The following is a 17,346-nucleotide window of genomic DNA, read 5'->3' on the forward strand; positions in this document are numbered from 1 at the left end:
ATCGTTACTCTAGGACAGAAGAGCATAGCCTGAAATAAAATGAAGACTTCATATAATGTATGAAACCCCAATACTTTCATTTTGAAAGACTAGGTGAATCTACTTGCCAGTTTCTCTCTTCTTACATCAAAAATGGCACTGAGAAAATGAAGTTAAGTAAGTGTTATGGTAAAAAAACAGTGTCTTTTTATTTCTTAATATATTTTTAAAAGATGAATATTTTTTATCAGATATGCTCTCCATTTTATCTTTCTTTTTTTCTATTCACCCATTTTAACTGGTATTTTTCTATTGAAACAATTTTGAAAATTTCTTTTCAAATCCAAATTCAATAGTAAATCAATAGTAACTGTTGGGGTTGGTATATTTTGACCCAGAGACCTGCTTTGATTGGATTGTTGTAACAACTTTTTTTAACATCTGCCTGCAGTTTGTTTTACATGAAAGTATGTTCTTAAAATTGAAATACTATTCTTATGTAAATGATGTAAAGACTTGGAAGAAGCATTTAAAATTATACGGTGGTTAGTGGGAACTATTTATTGGAGCATCAGATCAATGTCTTCCAAGTAGAAATGAGCTCAGGAAAACCAATGCATTTAAAAGTTTTTATTCTGCAAATCACATTTCAGAGGCTTTCTCTCATATGGTGCGAAAGCATTTTCATTCTCTGAGTTAATGAAGTGATTCCTAGTTAATTATTCAAAAGTAACTACTTTGTGCAGTCTTTTAAATTGTGTTCCAGGTGCCATGAACTGCAGGTTTCAGCAAACAACACATTTAGATTTACCACAGTTCAAAGTTTTAACAGCTTGCAGCTTCTGCAAAGGATTATCAAGAATAGTCTTCAAGGAAACTAGTTTTGGCATATAGATTTTCAGCTGAAACAGTACAGGGAAGGAAGTGCTACTTGCCAGCTCTCATCACCATATGCTTTATTTTAATGTAATGTACAAAGAGTACAGAGACAGCAGCTGCTCTAGAGGGAGGTGGCCACTTGTTAGCAGATTTTGAAACCTTTCTGAAATGTCTGTTCATTTTCTTTTCACTGGTATTTTTTCCCCATGCTTACGTATTAGCATTCAAAAGATGATCACTAAAAGTCTATTTTTAGACCATTGTGAATTGAGGGAAGTGTGATCTACTACATGATAAAACAAAAACAAATTTTAGAAGGACTGTAGTTTACATACTGTGAAATGTAGGTAGACTTTTATTTTCTCAGTATCCATTTACAGCTACTTATGATAAAATCATATGTATAAATTAACTATTTTCTAGGATTCTAGGTTTGTGTTGGAAAGAAATCTGTATGTATTTAACTGGTTTCCAGTGTGGATCTCCTACTAGCTTGGTATGTCAGTGTTGAGAGAAAATTAATAACATTAATAGGGATTTAAAGCTAAAATGGAATTAGTTTGATAGAATGTATGCAGAGAAATCAGCCCTCCCTAGCACTGCTACCCACGCAGTGAAGTTGATTAAATCCACTATTTTGAATAACCTGAAGTTCTTAGCAGGTTCTGAGAACTCTGTGCCTGCAATGGTGTGAAAACTAACCTTTTTTATTCAAATGAACCAGCATTTTGAAGAGTAATTTGTTGATTCCTACCTGAAATTTTTCTGTCCGCTGAATTCAACAAACCTTTGAAATGCATGTAACTGTATGTTATTGGGACTTAAGGCAAGGATTCGTAAGTGAATTTGAGAATCCAAAGGGCAGTTGCATCACACTGTAATGGGATTGTAGCAGGGTATGCTTTCATAGTATGTAATAAAGCTAATGTACCATATTAGCATATTTTTAGGTGTGCTTTACTTTGACAACGGAGCGTAATGCTGAAGTGTCATAGTAATACAGATCTGACCCACATGGAGTCATGGTTCATACTGAATCTAGCAATGTTACAATTGTTTCTGAAAGGATAAATTTTTCTGGAACAGATTTTTTATTATTATTATTCTGTATTGTTCACCTTAGAAACATCTCTCTCTGTTAAGGAATCATATTAATCTGTCACCAAGTATATACATCTTGTCTGGTGATAGAAATGTAGTTCTTATGTAAATGTGGTCAAGTTTTTTTGTTTTTTGTTTTTTTCTCCCCATACTGGTCTGTTATTATCTATCAGTCATTCATTTTCTTCAAACTAGCTGCAAAAAGTGTTTCTCTGGGATATTTACTGGTAATTCCCTAAAGTTCCCCTTTCCGCTCATTATGGCAGCATTTGTTGCAAGAATTTAAATCCCTGTGGGTTCACAGATATGCAATTTGAGTTTATCATTCCCTATGTTATCCTTCATCCCATAGATATTTCACAAGTAGAGTGGATTTAAAAGTCTATGGTGAGAACAGGGACGTAATTCTGAATATAGTCGTTCATCTCTGATTCTGCAAAATGTGAGGGAAATGTTTAAGTCACACAGAAACTGATGGCTTAGGCTTATCGAATGCAAATGTTTTCAATGGTGTGATACTTTGCAAATTAAAATTCTGAAAGAACTTTTTCTTCTTTTGGGTCTCAAAGCTTAAGTAAACACTTTTCTAATTCTACTGAGTAGAGGAAAATTTAAGTTACCAGCAGTCTAGAGCTTACGTGAGTTCCTGAAGTCTATCTGGAATCTTGATAACACAGGAACTTTTTATCTGGGAATATTCCCCCCCCTCCAAGAAAGTTCTATGTCAAATATGCTTGTTTAATGAGACAGTACAGCCTTCCTCATACTTGTAAGTACTGAGAAACACGAAGAGTTACAAAATGATTAACCTACTACTTTTTTTTTTTTTTTTAACATATGAAGCATTTTCTGTCTGAAGCAGCTGACTAATGTCAGAATTCTAATTCTAGAAACAGGTGCTTCCAGAAGTAGAATTATTGTTCAATAGGTTATTGGAAATGCCATTTTCGTGGAGATTTACTATTATAATTAGATGGAGATTTACTTTTTATTAAGAACTGGCTGCTAGAAGAAAAGGCTATCTTTCTGTAATTCACCATTAAAACCAACAAAAATCTTCAAAACAATTCAGTTCAAATGAGAATAGCAAATATTCTGTTTGCAGTAAATAAAAATCAATTATGCAAGTAATTACATTTTTAATGATATGCAGTCAGAAACTCTTCAACTGTCCATGGCTGACTGAATGTATTTGGTAGTTTTTAAAAATGGGAAGGGACGTGACTGCATATTTAAAACTCAGATTTTAAATTGCAGACTGTAACTTTGTTATTAATTGGGCAGAAACGTTGTGTGCAGCTAAATTATAGCAATTAATATCTAATTTTTTCTTCTTTCAGCCACCAGAAAAGGAGGGTGGCCTGCCTCGGCAGGTAGGCAATAAGACGGAATGCGGACTCTTGGGCTTTGTTCTGGATTTGAAGCAGGATTATGAGCCTGTTCGGAACCTCATCCCTGAGGAGAAACTTTATAAAGTTTACACATTCAACTCTGTGAGAAAGTCAATGAGTACTGTCATCAAGATGCCAGATGGTAGTTTCCGAATGTACAGCAAAGGAGCTTCTGAAATTGTTCTGAAGAAGTAAGTTCAGTGGATTTCTTGTTGTGTTTTTCCAAAATCTTAATGATGCAAAACTTTCTAATGCTAATAAGATATTCCTGGCAATTCTGGTATTTGGAATATGCTAATCACAGTAGAAAAAATGACACGATTCAGTACAAAGCTGTTACTGATATCCTCAATCCCCACCTCCCACTTGCAAAAATTGTTTGACATATCTTTCTTATCATTGGCTAAACATAAAATTTGGATTTTTTTAATGTATTTTTCATCTATATTCAGTCATCTACGAATAGTTTCTTTCAGTTCATAAACACATTTGGAAAATAAGGACGTTTAAATTTCTTTGCAAGTTCTAAGCTCACTAATTGCATGGGCTTTTTGGGAAGTAATGGATGAAAGGGTCTGAGAGTCTCCGTAAGAAGTTACAATATTTCAGTAGTGAATCTTTTTGTTTAATCTAGAAATTTGCACAAAAAGGAAGATGTTGAAGGAAAAGAGCTGATACATGGAAATACTTTTCAGCAGTCATATAACATACAATCACACTTTGGTTTTTTACTGAAATAAAATAGGTGTTCCAGGATCCTTAATGCAGCTGGTGAACCTCGTATCTTCAGACCACGTGACCGGGATGAAATGGTGAAGAAAGTGATTGAACCAATGGCCTGTGATGGATTGAGAACTATCTGTGTTGCTTTCCGAGACTTCAACAGCAGCCCAGAACCTGACTGGGACAATGAAAATGACATTTTATCTGATCTGACTTGCATTTGTGTTGTTGGCATTGAAGATCCAGTAAGACCAGAGGTAAATTAAATTCTTATGTTATAGAGTAGTTCTTAGAGAATGAAACGTGAACTGATTTCTAGATTTCTTGTGGTTTTCATCTTTTTTTCTTATTTTATGTAGCTGTAACAAAGATGGTAGTGAACTTTAAAAACAAGCTTTAGTTGACTAAGAAAAATAATCAATTTGATAAAAGTTCATTTAAATTTAGCAGTATAGGTCTTTGTGAGCTAAAGGATTTAAATGATTTAAATTTCTCTCATGGAGGAGTATGCTGGAGAATTGTCAGCAGAAGTTTTATTGTGTTCTCAACGTGGTGAGGTGCAAGTAGAAAAAACCAGGAATAGTAACTATAATTGCCATGACTGTAATTATGTCATATCTTCCACAGCTAACACATGTAGTCTTGGAGATCTGTATTTTACTAAAATGTGCTACTTTACAAACTGACCTGAGAATGTAACTTGTGGTTATTCAGGAGAACTTGTAAATATCACCTTTGGACAAGGAAAAGCTTTACCTTGGATATGTTGTAGATTTCGTGGATGCTGTTCTTCAATGGCTTTAAAAATGGGCCAAAAGCTTAAAATTCAAGTAAACTGAGAAGATCAGTATGTGCACAATGGAAGAAGTTGCCATATTATTCCATATCTGTCTTTAATGAGGCTTGTCCTGCTACTACACTTGTGAATTATATTACTACAGTAATACAAAAGGCAAATGGAGATAGAAACATTGTTTGTGACCAATATATATGGTCCTTGATAGTTAATCCTGACTGCAGAAAATCAGTTCAATTTTACAGTGTAGAAACTGACCTATTGAGGGTATGCCCCAAAATTTAAAACATAGTAAAATGCCAGCATTTGCAGTATCTTCTTTTGATGTTTTACTTACTGACTCAACCATAAGCATATGGCCATAGCATACAGCTGCACGATGTGATTTGAGAGCACCAGTCCCAAGACCCACTGCAGATGAGAGGGTGTGATTAAATGTTCTCCCATTTTGCTTCAGGAAATTAATTCTTTGATGGTGCAGTTATTGCAGTAGATGATTAATGACTGTGGGTTTGCTCTGGAATAGGGTCACCAAATGATAACTGAAATTTCCCTATACAAAAAGAGTATGTTCTGATTCTGTATAAAGTACCTTGGTTCCAACATTGGTCTTTTTTACTGTCATGTTATTCTTTTTTTTTTTTTAAATAATGTTTAAATCTTTGTGTTTGATCCACTGAGAAATGGTGGCAATGTTAGACATGCAAGGAAAATTATTTCCCTGAGTCTGTTTTAAATTAGTCCTTTATACACTTTTGACTGCTGTAACTTTGGAAAATAAATGAAGGAAACTAGCATGATATAATTACACCTACAGGCACCAATTGCATAACTGCACTTTGAATGATAATGGTATGTTTGACTTTTTTTCAGTATCGAGAAATGTAATCATATCCAGTAAGTTTTGGTTGAGTGAAAACAATGATAAAACCTTTACCTCTGCAGTCATTGGATACACAGCATTCACTTTGTGTCATCAGATGGTGTCTTGCTGCTAATCCATCTGTTCCTACACTTCAAATCGCATCCTGAAAAATATTTTAAAATAATATTAAAATATTCTGTCTGCATGGATCCCACTCCTAATGCTCTAACTGGTATACAGATAAACTCAGGAAGTATGTAAACTGTCAGTGACCAATGGAACCATGAACCATTTCTCTTCACCTCCAAAACTGATTAACGATACACATTGTTCAAAAATAGCTTTAAGTCGGATTATGTATAAGACTGAGGAAATGGGCAGCAATAGGATTTGCAGTTAATTTTTAAAATAGCTGCATACTATCACATCGTTACGGTGAGCATGTTTTATGCTCTCATTTCATAGGCAATAATTTCTTAAAGATGAATAAAACATGAATAGTGTTCATACAAACAAAGAGGTCAAGTCTAAAGTCTATTTAAAGGATCAAAGAAGATGAAGGGATCAAAGCACTTTATTTCAAAAATTTATCTAACTGATGTATTGATTTTCTTGTAATTAACATAAAAAATTTGTAGTGACTTTTTTTTTCACTGCAAGAAACATGATAAATGTTTATAATTTCAGATTTTACCATATGTTGGACAAACCTGTAGTTCTTTTTTCTGAGACTTTGTTTGGTGGGAATTTTTCTCCATATCCCTTTCAACTGTTTTATGATGTTCACGATCCAAAAAACTCCAAGACAGAATAACAACATGAATTTCAGAAAATTGTCTTTGTATGATACATCTTACTTGGGAATTACGTATCACTCAAATTGCCACTGTAGCTGCAAATAGTAAGATATCAAGCTGTAATAAATGACTGTATTATTTTACCAGGATTAATTCCACCTATTAAACAGAAACACCATTGGAGTTTATAAATAATCAAAGTGTTTTCTGCAGGAGAAAAAGCATAAAAACGAGAACTATTATTATTATTTCTGTTTTATTGATATTCTCAGTATTCATGGATATCCGGATTTATTCTGTCAGAAATGGCAGATTAAATAATTCCAATAAACAACCCAGTGTCACCATCCTGAAAATCTTTACTGTCCCTTCTGCACTGATGTTTTTACTAAGGAAGGTTTGATTTTTTTTATTTTTTTTTTACTTAAAATTTTTTGCCCATATGCACTGTTGGTGTGTTCAAATATTCACGTACTTGGCATACCTGCAGTGTCAGTGTTGCCATGCTAGCATGAGGTAAGAGTACTGCATCTGTTCTGATTATAGTGCAGGGTCTTTCTTGCCATTGCATTTCCTTCCATGCATTACAAGATGATGAATTATTCAACAATGGTATCCAGCAACTGACAAGCTTTAACTGGAATGTAACCACTGGACACCCATGAATTTTGCATACTTTGGTTACTTAGGTTGATGAAATTCAGGCTCTAGCTTATTCATTGTTAGCAGCAACTTTTATCAACCACTTAATATTTACCTTTTTTTTTTTCCATTTTTTTTCCTTTGATAAATCTACAACAAAAGAAACAACAGACTGATGTCTTGTGCCTACAGAGATATGTCTGTTTATTTTGTCAGCCTTTCTTTATTGGCTTTAATGAGTCTGCACGGCTTTATACCAATTTGCCAAGGTACAGCTCCAATCTGTTATTTCTAGGCACTGAATATAAATCACTTCTAAATTTTCACATATTTGTCACCTGATTTTGGTAGGTATTTGTTCACTGGATAACCTCTGCATGCACATGTTGAAAGGTTTTCTTTGTAGAAAGAAAATTTAAACATTTGAAGTATGTACCTAAATTCTGCATACGGATGGAAAATATCTGCTTCCACTGCCCACTCAGTCTGCCACGACTCTTTCTTCCCTACAGCATTAAAAAATATGAACAATATTTTAGGCATAATTACTGTACACAGTGTAAGTCAGATACCACCCACCAGCTGTCCAAAAATGAGAGAAGTGGGAGCTAGAATTATTTCCCTAGCTATATGTGAGTTTGAGGTGTATTTAAAAGTAGGTTGTCCTCCCATGACCTTGGTTAATGGGACTGGCGCTTTATGTGAATATTTCTATTTTTCTGTTTGTACTGTAATTTATTTTTCTCCTTCATGGTTCATATACTATGCTGGATTTAGAGGCAGTCATCTAAATCTGGCATAACCCTATGCATGAGGGTCACCACAGTTAAGTGGATATTAAGGGCGCTCCAACTTTGGCATATGGGATATAGTCAAGATTATTGTTATAGTAGAAACTGAGTAAATCAGAAGTCATTTGCTTAAGTAATGAATTTGAGCTGGTTGTATGTGTCTCACAGAATTCTCTGTCATAATGTAAAGAGGCTTCAGGTGGTCCAAATAATGTTTCCAGGATGCAGCTGTTGGGAAGGATATTTGCAGTTAATAGAGATGAGGGAATGGGAAGATAAACCTCTGACCCTTGATTTTTCTCTTGCTTCTGTCATCTGTGTAGAAAGTCATTCCGCCAACAGCACATTTTTGTGGGTGCAGCAGTTTTCTTCACAGTAGTGAGAAAAGTACTGGTCTGTTGCTCAACTAGGTGTTCAGTCAGGCAGTTCGGAAAATAGATGCCTTAACTGCCTCTTGTTTATTAAAGAGGAAAAAACACAACTGACCAGATGAGCCATTATTTCCTGTATATGTGCATCTGGCTGAGTTGATTTAGAAGTGTTGGAGACATTTCTAGTATCATTATTCAAGTGAATAGCATTATTTTTTCCTGTAGAAAAAGTATTTTAATGAAGATGCAGAAACATGGTGTGAAATTGTACTCGCTGATTAGAATAATCATTATCTACCATATGCTTTAAGGGTGTGTAATATTTATGTCTAGTGTGACATTCAGTCCAAAATGTATAGCCTTTCTGGCTCCATGAACACATCAGAAGTAGAGTATTTGTCACGTTGGATAAGAATGCTGGTTGTCAATCAAAGGCAATGCTCTGCGCCCAGCAGTGTCCGTTGTAAATATAGGGGAACTTAAAATGACTCGCAAGGCACAACATTAGCAGTGCAATGTTGTAAATGGTGGCTCGTTTTCTTGATAGTTTCTGTAGTAATGGCTGAGGTCAACCCAATCTAATTAGCGACAAGTTCTGCAGCACTAAACTGACTGCTAACTAGAGGAAAACGTTGCTACTGTAGTCAGTAATATCCATTTTGATGCCACTTCTTAAACTGAATTGGTTTGTTTGGTTTTTAAAAATTGTTGATTATTATTGTTTTAAAATGAAAATTATTTTCATTGCATATTCCTATTTAAAAAAAACCTTTTTATTTTTAAATAAATTGATATCAAGTAAGTGCCTAGATTTTATGTTCATCTCATGTACCCTGTTACACACTGAATTCTCTCTCATTGATATGCGTACTGTGCAACAGTAAAAGTTAGTTTCATGAAGAAAGCAAGCTAAGTGAAATCATCCTTTGTTTTTAAATTTTGGAAATAAATGATTCATGAAACACTGAAGTCATTTATATTTGGAAATTCCACCTCTTGATATGCATAAATTTGAGTAGCAATGCTGTCATAAAAACTTGATCTTACTGAAAGGAAAATTTGGATCAGAAGGTAAATTAAAGTTATACTATTTTTCTGTACAAAATAACTGAATTCTCAGTACGTTTTCATGTATATTGAACATTTTAGGTTCAGCACGCTGCACCTCAGTGCTAAAAACAAAAAAAAAGAGAAAAAAGATACAGAATACTCCTGTTTGTATTAAGGTCAAGAGAATCTTTAGGCAACTGATCTGAAAACTGACCTGATTGGGAATATCTGGCTTGTATTTCTGTCTCATATCTGGAAATTTTCTTTCCCTGTTACATTGCTTCTGTAGGTCCCAGAAGCCATAAGAAAGTGCCAGCGAGCTGGAATTACGGTCCGCATGGTCACTGGAGACAATATCAACACAGCACGTGCCATTGCCATAAAATGTGGAATCATTCATCCAGGAGAAGACTTTCTTTGCCTTGAAGGGAAAGAGTTTAACAGGAGGATCCGAAATGAGAAGGGAGAGGTAATTCATGTGCTAAATCCATACGTATTAAGAATGTGCCATAAAAATAGCGAGAATACTGAAATGCTGCTTCTCCTATGCTGACGTGTACATTCCTTCAGTAAAGATTACTTGGAGAGACTGGTACTTCTTTCTAACAGTATTCTTTTGCAATTTAAAATACTTTTGAAAAGCCACTCTTTCCTTTTTAGGATGTAGAAACACTGCAAGTTTTGTGCTAGACTTATTCAGCATTTTTTAGAACCATAGCACTAGCCTTCAAGAAACTCAAAACTAAGCACAGGAAAAACAGGTTTGTTAGATAAGAGGAGAAAGAAGTCAACTCTACAGGTTTAAGTCTCATGAAAATGCTGAGAACCAGATACTTTCACTTTATAACACTTCATGTAATCCATCTACTACTGCATTCACTCATTCTAACAACTTGAATAATTTAGGCTGTTCTTCACATTTTTAATTCCACATATAAAAGACACAGATTATTGAAGCCAGCTTAAAAAAGGTGAATTCTATGCTGTGTCTTAGAGTCCATTGTAAGCACAGGCATTTACTCCTTACGTTGACTGAAGGAATCCTGCGAGCATGAGGATTGCTGCAGGTTTGTCCTAGTTGCTGCTGTAGGTATACAGAGAAAATTCTGCCATTATTGATGACAAAATGAAGAACTTGGATTATAATGCAGAATAAAGCAACATATTTTAAGTTGTAAGCTGTTTGATCAGCCTTGAGAAACTGTACAGGCTACAGCAAGTCACACTTCTGAATGGGGCTATGTGTGAAGAGCATAAGAAAGGCAGATAAAATACAGTTGCAAAATTGACCTGTGTTAACCAATGAAACACTTTCAGTAGTACAAAAAATGACTTTTTTGGTCTTGCTGCCATTGATGTCTGCTGTAATTTTTCTGTGCTTTTGGAAAACGGATACAAATCTTAGTGAAATGAATCCTCTGCTGCTTGGACACAAGTATATTTTGCATTTTTCTCACTACAGTCTAACAGTTATGCTGTTGTTTTTGTTACTGTTTTCCAGATTGAGCAAGAGCGGATTGACAAAATCTGGCCAAAGCTTCGAGTACTTGCTCGGTCATCTCCCACAGACAAACATACTTTGGTCAAAGGTGAGTGAGACCACCTTCATAGGTGAGCGTGTATGTGAAGTAACGGCAAAGTTACTGGAGAAGGCTCAATACATCTTTTGCATTGTAAAAATATTACTGTTAAACTGCATCTGAGCTATCTTAAATTACAAATCACTGCTGTATTCACAATGCAAGGAAACTTTCTTGTAAATAAGTCCTTTATGCTTGCATTCTACCTCGGCTTTCAAAAGGAAAATAAAAAGAAATTCATTGGCAGGAATAGCAGAAATACCAGTAAGCCTAAGTAGAAGTATTCCCTTATTTGCCCTGGGAATTTTTAATTGGACTGGAATAAGGCTCTGGGAGGGAAAATGTGTTTTTGCTGGCTAGAAAAATATTGTTGAAAAATGAGTAATTTTTCTTATTACAATAATAATTTTCTTATTACAATATTAGTTTTCAGAAGTCATGTAACTAGGCATAAACTGAGTGTTATATCTATTTCAAGGCAGTTCCATTTTCCTGTAGGCTCCCTAACTGTGTGCTCTGCATACGCTTCCTTTAAAATTCCATTTGTGATTTTAGAATCAGTTTTTGTCCTGTAAAAACTGTACCATAGAAACCATGCTGTCTCATCATGCCATTTGCAGACGGATGCTCCTTTAAAAGGGGAATTTATTTGCAGCATTCTTTACAAAACCTTTTTCAAATCTCACATTTAGTGCTGGCTTGACATTTTATTCTCTTGACCTTTAATCTCACAATCAAAAGCTTAATAAGTCAGAAAATTTCTGATCAGGAATAGCATCGACATAAAAAGTTTTTTCAGCTGCCTTGACTGCTTAAAGAATTCAGATTGAGGTAGAAAATCATTTCTGGCTCTCTCCTTTTGGTACGCCAAAGTTGTCTTGAAATGACTCCTTATGTGACTGATTACAGAAATTCTTGATCTGGATGTAGTTTTTTAAAATGCCTGAATGACTTCAGAGCAAATGTTCCCTGGAGAATTTGAAGATTGGATCAGTTGGGGTTTGAGGTTGGGACTAGTGTACGTGAAGAACTCAAGAAGCACAGTTCATTCAGAAGTACCAGGATCAGTGTGAGCTGTGGCATAGCACACAAGATGAGGCATCTGGAAACAGACTGCTGTTACTCACCCTCTTGACACACTATTGAGACCAGTGGGTCTCCAAAGTGGGGTGCAAGACAGTCCACTGGGATGCAGTAAGAAAATATTTATCAGTTATAAATAAAATCTCATTTTTGAAATAAATTTTATTTCATCTCTATCTTACCCTTTTCAATTTATATTTTGTGTTATTTTTTAATGTAATTAAAAATTTTCTATATTAGTATAGAAATATGAGTGCATATTTTGGGGGTGTTTGCTCAAATTTTTACTGATAGTCGTTCACAATCAAAAGTTTGGAGATGGTTGGTTTGGACAGCATTATTACTAGTTCTGCATCTCAGAATTCAAACAGCACAAAGTTAGCTGCCCTCCTGCATACGATGTACTGTCTTACAGATCTTGTAGGGCATGACTTGTAAAGCCTATTATAGTTTTATTTGTTCCAGAAGCATACAGCAATTTATGCTTCATTGAGTTGATTAAAAAAGTCCCCTGGAAGTACTCATTTGAATCATGCAGGATTTTCCCTTAAGAGGAAAACAGAACCTTTGCCAGGGAAAAAGAAATCAATGAAAGCTGAAGAAAAATAAGCAACAAATTATTGATATTCTATAGCATATGTACTTTGACAATCCAAAATATATTTACTACTGCTGAATACAACAAATACAATTAATGTTGCTAAGGTATGACAAAGTCAAATAATAGACCAATTAGATATCTAACAGTGTTTGAGAACAAGCCTATGGAAATCATGATGGAATTTTTTGGATGGTAATACTCTAAGGGCCATTAAAAGTTACAAGAAACTATTTAAATGTTCTCTAGTTTTGAGCTTCTTGTTAAAATGTTATATTTTTCTCAGACACTTGAGGGATCAAGAGGATTTTCTTTTCTTTGATGTATTCTAGCTGCTTTAGGGTAAAAACACACATCACAAAATAAACTTTTTTTATGTTTAATTTTTAATGACATCGGGCTGCTGGAGGGAAATTTTTTTTTCTTCTGTAACACAGTGCAGTCCCACCCAGCAAAAAGATCATTTTTCTTTTACATTTCTGTTTTTACTATTGCTAAGGGAATAGAGAAACACATGGCTCAGCATTTAAGGCTGGGCAGAGAGTGTTCTCTCAAATATTTATGTATTTGAAGTAGAGGTGGATTGAAAAAAAATGTCCAAGCGATTCAGCATCACAGAGTGTTTCAGTGAAACAAAAACAGTTCATTTAGATGTCTCAATCCAACTGAAATGCAGTTTCTTACTGTCTTCATGAAATCAATGGGTATGATTTCAAATTATCGTTTACCTTGTTTCAAAATATAAGAATACAAATGCTTGTTATCTATAGTGATGTGTCATTATATTATTACTGAATTATTTCAAAATTGTCATATTGATTTTTAAAACAGTAAAAAGAAGCAGCTTATTACTGACAGAAACAGCATCCTCATCTCATCAGAATATGTAGAGGATAAAATAAATACTCAGCTTACAAGTTAAAAAAGCTGTGTTTTTCAGTATGTTTAAATTTGGTTGAGGTTATTTTTCCGTGATACTAAAACCAGCTGTTCTCTTTGTAGGGCTGTTAGATTAAAAAGCAGAAAGGGAACTTTAAGAAAGGTTTTTGTAGTTATTACCTTTAATTACAAAAATATTCCAAATATTCTTGCTTGTGACAATGTAATTGTACTGCTGACCTCATTAGTACAGACATGCCATGACACGAGGTAAATAAAAATAAATGTATCAACTGAAGTTCTGAACTTAAATATTAGTCTTCTAAGTGAAACATAGAGGTACCTGCTCAGGACAAAAATCCATGCTTTTGTGCCATATTTTTCCCTGATTTTCTACTATCATGATCTTTGCAGAACAATATTCACTTAGCAACACTGTCTGCAATGTTATTGTAAACACTTTCACATTAACCTTTGAAGTTCTATTCGTGCAAGTAGGTAAGCATTAAGTGAATTTAAATTATCTCCTTCGGTCAGATTTTCTAAATTCTGGTTAGATGAACATGAGTTCTTAGAAATGTAAAACACGAATCTCAACAGAACAAGCCTATAAAAATGTATTACGGCATCTGTCTTTGTTTGGCTTGTCAAAGAAAGATAAATATGATTAAGTGTATGGAATCATCAGCTTTCCTGCATCAGTAGCACCTGAACTTGTGTACATCTTGAATGCTTACAGCTGTGTACGCAGTGCTGCTATCTTTTATAGCACATCTGTATTGTACATACAGTGCTCTTGGCTATACACAATTGTTTTAAAAAACAAAAATATGATATTTTCCCTCATCTGAAACAAGTTGCTTTCTCTGGCGAATTAATGTCTTAAAGAAGGTTCATGTCTGCTTCCCAAATTCCTATAGCATCAGTATCTGGAACCAACTGTAATGTTATATGTCTAGGTATATTCCTATGGATGCTGAAGAAAATTCGTTTTGGCAGAGAAAAATTGTGGTTGAACAGCTTAAGATGAGAGCACAGATCAGTGAAACAGTAAAGGCTGTTTTGAGATAAATCTTTGCCAACTTTTATGAATTCCCCTGATATCCCTTGCAAAAGGTGTTTGATTGAAATAATGAATATATATAAAGCATTTAACTGGAGTACAGCAGTTTATTTTGTTCAATTTACCTGACTGTTAGGCTTGAGAAATTAATACTGATTTTTATTTTTGGCCATTATGACTGAGTGGAAATGGGCATTCTGTGGTCGGCGATCTGTCAGATCATACCCTTATTTAAACTTCTCACTGATCACTACAGCAGCAGTTCTCCACAGCTCAAGGCTGCAGAGGCACAGCCCTTCCCTGGCATCCCTCTTTTGTGTCTTTATACCTTCTGTAAAAGCTGTATTAGGATATTACTTGCTACTGAAGAAAATTTTGGAGGTGAAACTGTAAAAAATATATCACAACTATTAAAAAAATGATGTCAAAAGAAAAGGAAAAAAAAAGAAAAAGAGCACAACAATTCAGCGATGTGAGGAAAGAAGGAGGAGAAACAGATTTAAAATGCTATTGAGAAGTCAAGGAGCATATGCTATAGCTATGAATAGCAAAGGTAAATCTTCTGAATCCCAAATGACTGCTGCTGCTTCATTTTAGAAATCTGTCTGATGTACAAAGGAGAAGTTCTTCAAAGACCTCTCTTCCAATGAATAGCACTACACACTTTAGTTCCATACACTGACATGGTTCTCATGGTTCTGTGTTGCTCAGATGGTTGCCATCAGAATCTCAGCCGCTATCGACAAGAACAACATTTTATCTCTGTCTTTCCGTGACTGCTGATTACACAGTTCTGTGCACTGGAGAGTGTTTGGCTCATCCCAGCTGCATAGTTTGCTTTTATGAATAAAAATGGGCAGCTGAGTAGCGTAATCATTGACATTTGGCCACTACTTATATCCATTAGGAAGTCATTTCCTGAAAACCCTTCAGCTTCACGAAGGCTGTGCTCCCATTTGGGATGTAATTGTGAGAAGATGCACTCTACCTGTTTGGAGCAGTTAATAGCATGAAGTGTCATAGTTTTAATGAATTTCTTTAGAAGCTTAAGCTATTAATTTAAAATCAAAGAGCAAATTGATAGCGAGAAGGAAAGACAAGATACTTTTAACAGTAATGTCAGCTGTTATTCCCATTTGTTTAGTAGTACCAAAAGTAAGTCGTCCCAACAAACTGAAATCTCTTATTGTAAGATCTTATCAGAATAACATGCCATTTATTTGAGCTCATAGTGCCAGTGGAAAGCGAATGCTCTTTTTTTATTTTATTTTCTTAAGACTGAAAAATGCAGGATGCTTACTGCTTCCATACTGCACTGCAATCTTCTGCGTGTCTGATAAGGCTTAACTTTGCCAAGAGGTTGCTATTGCTCTGTAATCTGCAATTTCCTATTTCTGGATGGTAATCTGATAGGGGATTTTTTTTTTACTTTTTATTTTTCCCAGAATAGTTGAAAGCTTTTCACACTGGATAGGTTTTGATAATTGTTTTTAGAGTATGTGGTATGGCTTTGTGCAAAATATTTTAGCAAAAGAAACATCATTTCCCCCCCCATGTTACCTACACAGAAATCCTGTGTTCCCAATAAATTGACAGATGGACTCTAATGTGGAAATAAAAGCATGTGCAGAGAATTGTTCCCATCCTCTTAAAATGCAGAGCTGCTTCTGTGACTGTAGAAGTATTAAATCTTTCTTCATAAGTAGAAAATAGTTTTGTTTTTGGCAGTTAGGTGAAAATCAATTCACCAACTGCTTTAAGTGTTTTCAATTTGAGATAATTTGCCAAAGGAAAGTGGGAATTATTTTATTATGACTATTTATTAGAATGTTTGGCTTCAGAATTCATAGAATTATTTTATATCTTCTCAAATCACTGTCAAACATCTTTCTGTTAAAAAGGTCATTTGGTTCCAGCTTGATAAAATTAATGACATTTGTTATCTTTAGGTTATACTCACTACTGGTTGCCAGAAGGCATCTCAGCCAAACAGGCAATATAGCTAAAACCAAGTTTAGGAAAACTTTTAACATGAACTTAAATCTTCAGTAAAAAAATTCCACTGAAGTTTAGTCAGAGAGAAGGACTGAAATGGATTTATTTTGATACATAACTATAAATAATAGAAACCTTCCAGTAGAATTACAATGAGCTGACCATATATCCTTTGATTTCTGTGCAAATGTTGTTTTTTTGATGGTTCTGGATATTTCCATGAAAATTCTAATGGAGATGTTGAATAGAATATAATGTTGATCACGTCTTTCATCATTACTTTCCTTAGAAATCAACTATTAATCTCTGTGAGATTCATGCAGTCTGTGTTACACAGACACTGCTTAGAAATATTAGGGAAGTTTTATTTTGCTACCTATTTTATATATATATATATATATATATATGTATATATGCATACACAGACACATACATTTTTTGCAGGTATTATTGACAGCACACAGGTGGAGCAGAGGCAGGTTGTAGCTGTGACTGGTGATGGAACCAATGATGGACCAGCACTTAAGAAAGCTGATGTTGGCTTTGCAATGGTATGATCTTGAGCTTATTTATTAATGTTTGTGTCATTATAAATCTGCTGTAAAAAGTTTTTCATTATTGAAGTGTTGAGAAGGATACTAAATGAAGCAATACATTGGAAGGGGTGGGTTACATTCCTTCAGAATCCTTTAATTCCCTATAATAGATTAATTGTCTTACTTGTTTTCATACTTTATCAATATTTTGCATATTGACTAAGTAG

At 34.6% G+C, this 17,346-nt stretch overlaps 1 protein-coding gene and 1 long non-coding RNA gene across 22 annotated transcripts in view; one reads left to right on the forward strand and one right to left on the reverse strand.

Annotated features, from left to right (window-relative positions):
- The window catches only part of ATP2B2 (ATPase plasma membrane Ca2+ transporting 2), a 393,147-nt gene that overhangs the window by 339,998 nt on the left and 35,803 nt on the right, over positions 1-17,346 (forward strand). For all 17 annotated transcript variants that reach the window (XR_016470063.1, XM_090148058.1, XM_090148043.1 and 14 more), the window contains 5 exons: positions 3,300-3,541; positions 4,096-4,330; positions 9,675-9,854; positions 10,887-10,974; positions 17,028-17,134. Coding sequence is in view for 16 of the 17 variants with exons in the window: in XM_090148058.1 (XP_090004184.1) it covers positions 3,300-3,541; positions 4,096-4,330; positions 9,675-9,854; positions 10,887-10,974; positions 17,028-17,134 (852 nt within the window). In the remaining variant the exon portion in view is untranslated. The remainder of the gene's footprint in view (positions 1-3,299; positions 3,542-4,095; positions 4,331-9,674; positions 9,855-10,886; positions 10,975-17,027; positions 17,135-17,346) is intronic.
- Positions 1-17,346, reverse strand: part of LOC116239166 (uncharacterized) — a 114,061-nt gene that overhangs the window by 31,061 nt on the left and 65,654 nt on the right. For 4 of the 5 annotated variants that reach the window (XR_016470068.1, XR_016470071.1, XR_016470070.1 and 1 more), the window contains exon 3: positions 5,807-5,897. This is a non-coding gene — a long non-coding RNA (uncharacterized LOC116239166). Of the gene's footprint in view, positions 1-5,806; positions 5,898-7,609; positions 7,680-17,346 lie in introns of all 5 variants that reach the window. The other variant, XR_016470069.1, reaches the window with a different exon arrangement.

Source organism: Phasianus colchicus, chromosome 11, assembly GCF_987193195.1.
Source record: "Phasianus colchicus chromosome 11, bPhaCol1.hap1.1, whole genome shotgun sequence".
Classification (NCBI taxonomy): domain Eukaryota; kingdom Metazoa; phylum Chordata; class Aves; order Galliformes; family Phasianidae; genus Phasianus; species Phasianus colchicus.